The sequence below is a fragment of the Poromitra crassiceps genome (assembly GCF_964638095.1).
Source record: "Poromitra crassiceps genome assembly, chromosome: 16".
Taxonomy (NCBI): Eukaryota; Metazoa; Chordata; class Actinopteri; order Beryciformes; family Melamphaidae; genus Poromitra; species Poromitra crassiceps.
In genome coordinates, this window is record NC_139645.1 from 10,483,476 (window position 1) to 10,492,955 (window position 9,480).

At 49.9% G+C, this 9,480-nt stretch overlaps 1 protein-coding gene across 1 annotated transcript; it reads right to left on the reverse strand.

Moving 5' to 3' along the window:
- Positions 1–657: 657 nt before the first annotated feature.
- Positions 658–2,619, reverse strand: LOC310791078 (kelch-like protein 10; the record flags this gene model as incomplete). Its single annotated transcript, XM_083652788.1, has 1 exon — positions 658–2,619. One exon carries the CDS (start codon positions 2,617–2,619, stop codon positions 658–660), a length of 1,962 nt encoding a protein of 653 aa, XP_083508914.1.
- Positions 2,620–9,480: the final 6,861 nt, after the last annotated feature.

The following is a 9,480-nucleotide window of genomic DNA, read 5'->3' on the forward strand; positions in this document are numbered from 1 at the left end:
CACTGCACACAGCACTACCGTTCCACAAACTACTGTGTGTGCTTTCTCTTTGGCATTTTCCAACACATGTGAATTTTCTGCGGATGCTCACCTCTAGGCATCTCAAATGAATGACTGGAATGTCAAGTCAGGCAGGCATTTGAGGCAGGCAGTGTTGTGTGACTGTGCGTCCCGACTGCGGAGAGGATAGGAGCTGACTGACTGATAGGCTATGAAACTTTTGTGGGGAGAAATACATTTAAAACTAGTCAGATATGACTTGAATGCCACTTGTAAAATAAATCACCCACAGTGATTGACGACGGTGCGACCACTATTTTGACTGCCTCATTTTTGACACAATGCCACCCCCTCGTTGTCGGAATGGACTCTGTTAAAACGGCATGTTTTTGAATGGAGTTTGGTTACAAATTCGCTAAAGCTGTTTCCTATCACATTTCTTGTTTTCGATACATGCTACCGCGTTGCGTCTGCGACCATGTGCTGAGCGACACTTTCTAATAAGTATAAATTAAGCTTTAGAGCCCCCCCCACTGTTACTGTTACATATGACATGGCATGGATGAAGAGCCAATCAAGGCAAAGCTACAGTCTATATATGCCGAGGTGCAGGACTGGTCTAAAGACAGGAGTATCCAGATGTTAGATGGCGATGGGTCAGGGGGAGTGAGGGGGCGGGGCGTCGCTCCATGCTCCCACTGGGGAGTATGGAGGGGAGCATGGAGGGGAGCTCCGAGGGGAGCGCGTCAAGGGGAGCGGCGACTGGCTCGGGGCGGGGGGGGGGGGCGGGAAGTCGCTCCATGCTCCCACCGAGGGGAGCATGGAGGGGAGCTCCGAGGGGAGCTCCGAGGGGAGCGCGTCAAGGGGAGCGGCGACTGGCTCCCCCTTGCCCCGCTCGCGCCTCGGGGCCCTGCCCGCCAGGGCGTCGCGAGGTGCCGCGTACTCGGCGATGTTGGGCAGCCCGTGTGCCACGCAGCAGTTGAGCCCGCTGCGCGAGATCCTCATGTTGTCGACCTCGTGCCACCTGTTGGTGTGCCTGTCGAAGCACTCCACGCTGTTGCAGGTGCTCTTGCCGTCGTAGCCGCCGCACACCAGCAGCTGGTCGTCCACCACCTCGATGCCAAAGTTGCTGCGCGGACTCAGCATGGCGGGCATGGCGCTCCACGTGTTGGTCAGCGGGTTGTAGGCCTCGACGCTGGTCAGGCGGTTGGCGCCGTCGTAGCCGCCCACCGCATAGACGCGCTGTCCGTAGGCGATGACGCCCAAGCCGCTGCGCTTGCTCTTCATGCGGGCGATCATCGTCCACTGGTTGGTGTCTGCGTTGTAGCACTCAGCTGTATCGACAAAATCTTCCCCAGTGAAACCGCCACAGATGTACACCTTGCCGTGGAGCACCGTGGCGCTGGCGTCGCTCCTCCGCTCGTTCATGTGCTCGAGCAGAGTCCACTGGTTGGTCTGAGGATCATAGCGCTCGGCGTTGTGGTGCCGGTTGTGTCTGTCTTTGCCTCCCATGGCATAGATGTTGCCATTCAGTACTGCCACACTGACATAGCAGCGTTTATCACTCATGGGCGCCACCTCCTGCCAGGTGCGGGTACAGAGGTCGAACCTATGCACAGTGCTTAAGAGCTCAACGGAGTCGAAACCGCCAACACGGTACACAGCGCCATCGAGGAAAACGGTGCCGTGGTAAGCCCGGGGAGGGTCCTCAAGGTTTGCTACATCGACCCAGAGGTCGGCACGGGGATCATATACCTCAATTTTACTGGTTGGTTTGGGGCCGCTCCAGCCTCCGATAGCCAACAGGATGCAATGAGGCAGGCGCGGGCGAGTCAGATTGGCCACCTTGGCATCGATGTCTCTGTTGGCGGTGACATCATGCATGGCTCTCTCCGCGTCAATGATGACCGGCGTGCATGCCGCATTTTCCTTAACCAGACTGTTGTTCTTCACCTGGTTGATGAAGTAGTTGGTGTCCATCAAGGCCAGGCGGATCTTGGGCAGCAGCACGGAGATGTGACCTTTACGCTCCTCGGGCGAGTGGGCGATCCAGCGGAGCGTGGCCTCAAATGCCCTGCTCTCCTGCCTCACGTTCAGGTCGTCCCGCCCCAGGATGTCCGCCAGCTGCTCCAGAGAGAGTTCCAGGAACTCCTCGGAGACCGTGGCGATCTCCTCAAAGTTGGCCAGGATGAAGAGAAAGGCCTTGCCACTGAGGTCCGGGCAGTAGAGGTCCACCACCTTAAAGGTGTCAATGGAGTTCTCCGGGGAGAGCTGCGCCACCAGGAATTCACAGCAGGCGCGTATGACGCCCATGACACCAAGGTAGTGCGCTGCTTGCAACAGCTCCTTCACGTTGCCCTTGGTCACGTGGACAGTGCGGATATAGATGTATTTTATGATTAGTCGCACCATGTTGGCCGACACAGGGTGGGGGATGTCGTAGATGTTGTCCTTGGATGTCAAGCCTTGGGTGAAGAGAGAGCGGAAGTATTCGCTGCAGGTGCAGAGGATGATCTTGTGCGTGTTGAATTCAACATCATCGACTCTGATCACCGCGTCACACAGTGACCCCTCCACACGCAGCTCATTAAGGACTGAACTTGCTTTTTCTTTATACATATTGTTTGACATACCTGTCTCAGCTTAGCGATCCTACCCTTATATACTTATCACCGATGACATCGCTGCTGATGTGAGAATGTCCATGACATCATCGGTGTCTATGACAAATCAACTGCGGACAGAGAGGCGTGGTGATCATCAGTGAGATCATAAATCCTTCTCTACTTCTGCACAGAGCCATTGTGACATAATCAGTGATGTCACAAATCCTCATCACCAATTATGTCACTGTTGAGTCACTGATGTTTCAATGTGTATGCTCTCTCTGACATCACCGGTTATTAAATCCTCATCACTATCGTGTCTATGCATAAGTTACATCTGTGATGCATAGGTGTCATCTGTGACATCACTGCAATGTCACAATGTCTATGACATCATCTGTCACAACCCCTTTACAGAGAATGTGCCTAGCTAAATCCAGAGCCACTGTGGCTAAATCTAGCTAAGCACTGGCCACCAGGCCGAGCTGTCTGCGACATCTACTGCGATTTATGATCTCACCACTGTCGATGACATCATCAATGATTTATGACATCGGTGATATATGACATCACAGTAGTGACCACACCAGGGCTGAGCCTGATATATGGTTAGGGTGGGAGGGGTCTCTGCTGATGCACAGTCCTTTGCAAATGTCTTTTATGGCTGGGTGCTCTGTGCTGGTGATGCATTGGGCAGCCTAGACGACCTGCTACTATGACATCATCGCCATGTGCTCAGGCTGGGCATGCTCTGGCCACCATGGGGACATCATCAGCGATGATGACCTGGCCAGACATTTTTTCTTGCAGAGCGATGTAGCCTGGATGGCTTGACCTTAAAGTTGACCCCCATTTTCTGCGGGCTTGACTTGACAACTTGACTTGTGGCCTGACCCCCCCCCACACACACACCATCGTGCCCCTCTATGGTTCTGTTGTCCCGACCAAACAGTTGCAGCATTATACCACACGTCAGAAAAGAGCTGTTGTGTCAGGCTTGGTGACTGTGCCTCTGTTTTCATCTGGACACACACACACACACACACACACACACACACCTTCTCTTTCTCTTAGGATGGATGGAGGGGGCGTGTGTGTGTGTGTGTGTGTGTGTCGACTTTTGTTTTTATTCAGCCACACGTACACGCGAGCAGAGAGTCAAAGGAAACGACTTAATCATGTGTGATTATGGAAGTAAGCAGCGCAGTGTCGGACACAGTACCTGAGGTGAGGGGTGAGGGGTTACACTACACCAGGGATACTCAACTTGCTTTGCCCGGGGGCCACTTTTGTGAAATGATAGAAGGCCAGGGGCCAGTTAATAAACAAATAATATACATTTTTCTGTAGCGGATTGTAGGTTTTTGAGGTGTCAGCCGGAGTTTAGTCTGACAATGTTGTGCACACCGGATAGTTAGTTAGGTTAAGTACATACCTGCCTGGGTAGCGAGCAGACGGCGGTATTTGACAATTTAGCAGCTAAATCATAGATTATTGAAAGATATTCCATATTCCAGACTGAAATGCTATAACAGAAGTGGAGTATTGGCCAGAATGACATGAACATTTGGACACTTATTCAGCGGGTATCTTGCATGTTGCGTTCAGGTGCACTGTAAAAAAGAAAAAGAAAAAAAGAAATCTTTTTCTTTTTGCAATTCCATCGCGGGCCACACAGGGGGCGCCCGGCCCGCGGGCCGCCAGTTGAGTATCACTGCACTACACAGTACCTGAGGTGAGGGGTGAGGGGTTACACTACACAGGTAGGGATTAAGAAGAAAACAGCCATTTGTGCTTTGTCCAGGCATCAGAGCAGACTGCCCTCTTGTTTTGTGTCATGAATACCATACTTGTTCCTCAGCAGCTTGGCTGATGATGATGATCAATACCAATGAACTGCTGAACCTGGAGTCTGGTTGCTCCCCGGGAACTGAAACATTTCTTTCTTTCCAGCCCAGGTTGCCAGAATAAAATGTGTGCATTGTTAATATTGTTAAGTTAAGTTAAGTTAAGTTAAGTTAAGGTAAGTTTGTTGCATATCATGTTTCTAGATATGTGAATATTAACGTTTTTGATGTGTACCCAACAGTATAACGTTAATATTCATGTTAATGGCCCCTGTGGGTGTCGGGGGCGCCTGGTCGGTGCAGAAGGGAACTGGTGGGAATAGCGTGATCCTCCCCACGTGCTACGTCACGTCCTGCCGGTGAAGCGCTCCAGTGGCTCAGTGGTTAGCTCTAGTTGCCTGCCTCACAGCAAGAAGGTCCCGGGTTCGAACCCCGGTCCGTCCCAGGTCTTTTCTGTGTGGAGTTTGCATGTTCTCCCCGTGTTCGTGTGGGTTTGCTCCGGTTTCCTCCCACCATTAAAGACATGTATGTTAGGGTTAATACTCCTGTCAGTGCCCCTGACCAAGGCACTGGCAAAAAGAACTGGAGTTGGTCCCCGGGCGCTGCACTGCGGCTGCCCCACTGCTCCTAGTTCTATGAAGGTTCCTACTAGAGGATGGGTCAAATGAGGAGGATGAATTTCCCCATGGGGATAAATAAAGGATAACTTAATCTTAAACACATAACTAACTAACACTGTCAGGTGAAAAGAAGTGACTCGCAACTGCACATGTATCGGAGGAAGCGTGTCTTCTTCCTTCCCTCTTCCCCTAGCTAGGACTTGTTTGGCATAACAATTGTCAAATGCCAAAATGTTGAATATCAGCACAAAATGTTGGCTATTGGCGGTCTCTTCCGTTAAAAATGTATCTTATCTGCCTTCAAATCGTCAAACCCTAGAACAAAGATCCAGATAACTGTTTCTCCACACATGAGTACCGGTAGTATTTTCTCACACGTGCGCTGAGCGGCTGAGTGAGTGTGAAGTAGCCTTGGTGTGTGCTGCCTGTGTGTGTGTGTGTGTGTGTGTGTGTGTGTGTGTTGATGGAAAGAATACTCGAATGTCCTAAAGTAAAACTACTATTACTTTGTTGATATTCTACTTAAGTAGAAGTAAAAGTACTATTGTAAAACTCTACTACAGTAAAAGTAGGACTTTAAAGAGGTACAAAGTACACAAGAAAGCTACTCAGTAACCTGAATAAATATAATTAGTTACCCGTGTGTGTGTGTGTGTGTGTGTGTGTGTGTGGTTCATTCTCTGTCATTATGTTGATATTCTGTGCACTGCACTTCCCCCACACCTCACCTGTCAATTGAACAGTGTGGGCGGGGCTTAGCATTTCTGCTGATGCCAGTGTTGGGAGTAGCTAGTTATTAAGTAACTAGTTGGTGTACTTAACTACTTTTTGCACTAACTAGTCATCTAATTTATTTTTCAAATTTTAGTAACTGTGATGTCATTAGTGACGTCATAAGTCATGAGGGGCACTAGAGGAGAGGTGTAGTAGACTAACAGTCAACTTGTGTCTGCCACTGGATCATCTTTTAGCTGCTCAGTGCCCCTTGATCATGGATCCATATCACAACACCAGAGGCCATCTGAATAACAGGAGAAATAACGGAACCAACAGCAACGGTACACAGAATGTATCTGGACCATGTTCTGGACGTGGTCATCTAAATGACAGTCCTGCTGGAAATGCACCTGAGAGCAGAAATCCAGCGACACACAAGCAGACTCAGCAGCAACACTCATATGGATTCTCCATGATCGCACCTAATCAGTCTCAGCGGCGCAAGCTGACCACGATGGCTCGGAAGGAAGAGCGGGATCTCCAGAGGTGGAGAGAGGAGCACCGCCCCGCTGCTGTCCACCTGAACCCAGAGAAGCTGGGCGGTCATGTGTCTGAGGTTGAGGCCAGAGCGCGGCAGCTGAGAGAGTGGCGCCAGTCAAAAATGCAGAAAAAGCTGAAAAAGGAGGAGACGGCTAGAAAGGTGAGACAAGAAGAGGAGGAGGAGCTACAGAAGATGAAAGACAAACAGAGGGAAAAGGCCGTGCGCCTGGAGGAGAGGAGGCGATGGCAGGAGCAGAGGAGGGGGGAGCAGCTCAGAACGACCGAGGCTTTCCTGCAGAGGTTTGAGCCTGCGTGCTCGGCTCCGGTGGCATCCGGCAGTGCTGCTGTACACGCGTCATCCCGCCAGTCAGTGCGTGAGTCCCGGGACAGGCAGAGGCACGAGGAGGCCTCGGCCCTGCGGCTGATGGAGGAGGAGCAGCGGAGGAAGAGTGAGGCCTTGGAGAAGAACCAGAGGGAGGAAGAGGAACGGAAGCAAGAAGCACAGCTGGACCACAGGAGGGTGAACTCGGCGTTCCTGGACAAACACGAGCATCAAGGCACCTGGAGCGGGAGGGAGACAGACAGGGAAGACTTTGAACAGCAGCTGTTCCAAAGCCCCCCCCGCACACCTGAAACCAGGCCCAGAACACAGCTCCTCTGGCTGGCCAGAGGAGGCTGACCCAGACAGTGAGTGGGCCATGATGAAGCTGGAGAACAGATTCCCATACTGCAGCAGAGCCTTCCTAGAGGACGTCCTCACCCAGTGCAGCGGTGGTTACCAGCAGGCCTACACACTACTCAGGGATACACTCAGTTGAATTTGGTGTATTCTTAATGGGAGGGCTGTCTTGGCTATGTTGGACACTGTGATTGGTTAGATGAAACAGCATAGTCACAGTGATTGGTTAGATGAAATGGCATGGTCAACACTTGTACTGGTAAAAGTTTCCTGGAAGTAAGGTACACTGCATCATACATCTGCATTAAATACTTATCTAACAATTTTGCTCAACTGTGATGTCACTCGAGCAGTTGTGATGTCACAAGCGATGTCACTCTACCAACTGTGATGTCATAAGTCATGTCACTCGCACAGTTGTGATATCATTACTGATGTCCTAATTCTTCCATGCTGTGGCTCACCTGGTAGCACGCATGACGGAGGTTTGGTCCTTCGCGCAGCCGACGTGTGTTTGACTCCGACCTGAGGCCCGAGTGGAGGTCCGGCGGGCGGGTGTGTGCCACCTTTTTTCATAGGGGTTGATGGATTAAACCCAGCCAAAATCAAGAGAGGAGGGAAGGGGAGGAGAGGAGTGATGTCATCAGACAGTTCTGATAGCTAAGTGGCTGGGCCTCAGTGACATCATTAGAGAGTTGTGATGGGTAAGTGGGTGGGCCTCAGTGACATCATCAGACAGTTGTGATGGCTAAGTGGGTGGGCCTCAGTGACATCATCAGACAGTTGTGATGGCTAAGTGGGTGGGCCTCAGTTACATCATCAGACAGTTGTGATGGCTAAGTTGGTGGGCCTCAGTGACATCATCAGACAGTTGTGATGGCTAAGTGGGTGGGCCTCAGTGACATCATCAGACAGTTGTGATGGCTAAGTGGGTCGGCCTCAGTGACATCATCAGACAGTTGTGATGGCTAAGTGGGTGGGCCTCAGTGACATCATCAGACAGTTGTGATGGCTAAGTGGGTGGGCCTCAGTGACATCATCAGACAGTTGTGATGGCTAAGTGGGTGGGCTTCAGTGACATCATCAGACAGTTGTGATGGCTAAGTGGGTGGGCCTCAGTGACATCATCAGACAGTTGTGATGGCTAAGTGGGTGGGCCTCAGTGACATCATCAGACAGTTGTGATGGCTAAAGCTGCGTTCACACCGACCTATTAAAGTTTTTCGCTGGCATCGAGTTTACATACAAAGTCAATGCAAACGAGCGATTGAGCGTATATTCGCCTGGGCGAAAAATCGCTGGCCGTCCGAGCGACAGAGACAGAGCGACAGGGAGAAAATACGCTCGTCGCCCGAGATGAAATATCCCAACTCGAGCGAAAATACGCTGGCATCAGTCGCTCGCTGGTCAACGCTGATTGGCTGCCGTGTGAGAGCGAGTCAAGGATCACACTGGCTTGGGACAAACCGCTGGTTTATTGTGTGGCAACAAACCGCATTGACAGGCTGACAGCTGACATGAAGTGAAGTCTGTCCTACCGGTATGGAGCTCGCATTAGGAGCACGCTGATAGGCTTTAGCTTGTAAACAATGATATATTGGCAGGATAGCCGATATTTCAAAAATAGACCTCAGCAATGATGACAGCAAAATAGAATTAGATCTTCTCAGGTTACATTAACTTATCAAATGAATTAAATGCTAAAAATTTAACAATTCAATTCAATTTGTTGGTGGCACCATCAAGAACCACCACTTTAGAAGAAGCATCCCATGTTTGAAGTGGATGTTATTTGGTTTAGCTGTTGCACCAGCACTCCCTGGTGTATGGCGCCCCCTAGTGGTAGTTTTTAAACGGTAACAAAAGGAGATGCAGAAAATCAAATCATTTTGAGCAACAAAGATGAGAAGTTTCCATCACGATAAACACCTTTTAGGGGCAGGGTTCCCAGTTTCATAGAAAATCTGTCAATTTCCATCTGTGAGGCAGCGAAAGAATACCAGAAATGATTACTTCACTGGACAAAATATGACTAACCTCTTAATTGGATTTTAGTGCTCGAGTCACTGCATCATTTCATTAGAAGCTATTGAAATAAAAAATGTTTCCATAAAAATATCAATAAAATACAAGCTGCACTGCTAGAGAAAATGTATTTGCAGTATGTCACATTACATGGAAGGTTATCCATGAAGACAACTGTAACAATTTATTAAACACATTAGAAAATTCAATTACTTTTACCACTTTACTAATTCTATAGTCTCGCTGGCCAGCCTCCCCTCCCTTCTGTGAGAGGAAGGGAGGCTGGCCAGCAAGACTACCAAGTCCATGAGTTTTCCAGTCCTGGAAAATGATTTTTAAAATCCATGACTGAGGTTTTCCATGACCATGGGAACCCTGTTTAAGCCATTTACACTAAAAATATTGCACGTTTGCCATTCTTGTATCGGACCATAAAAACAACGAGG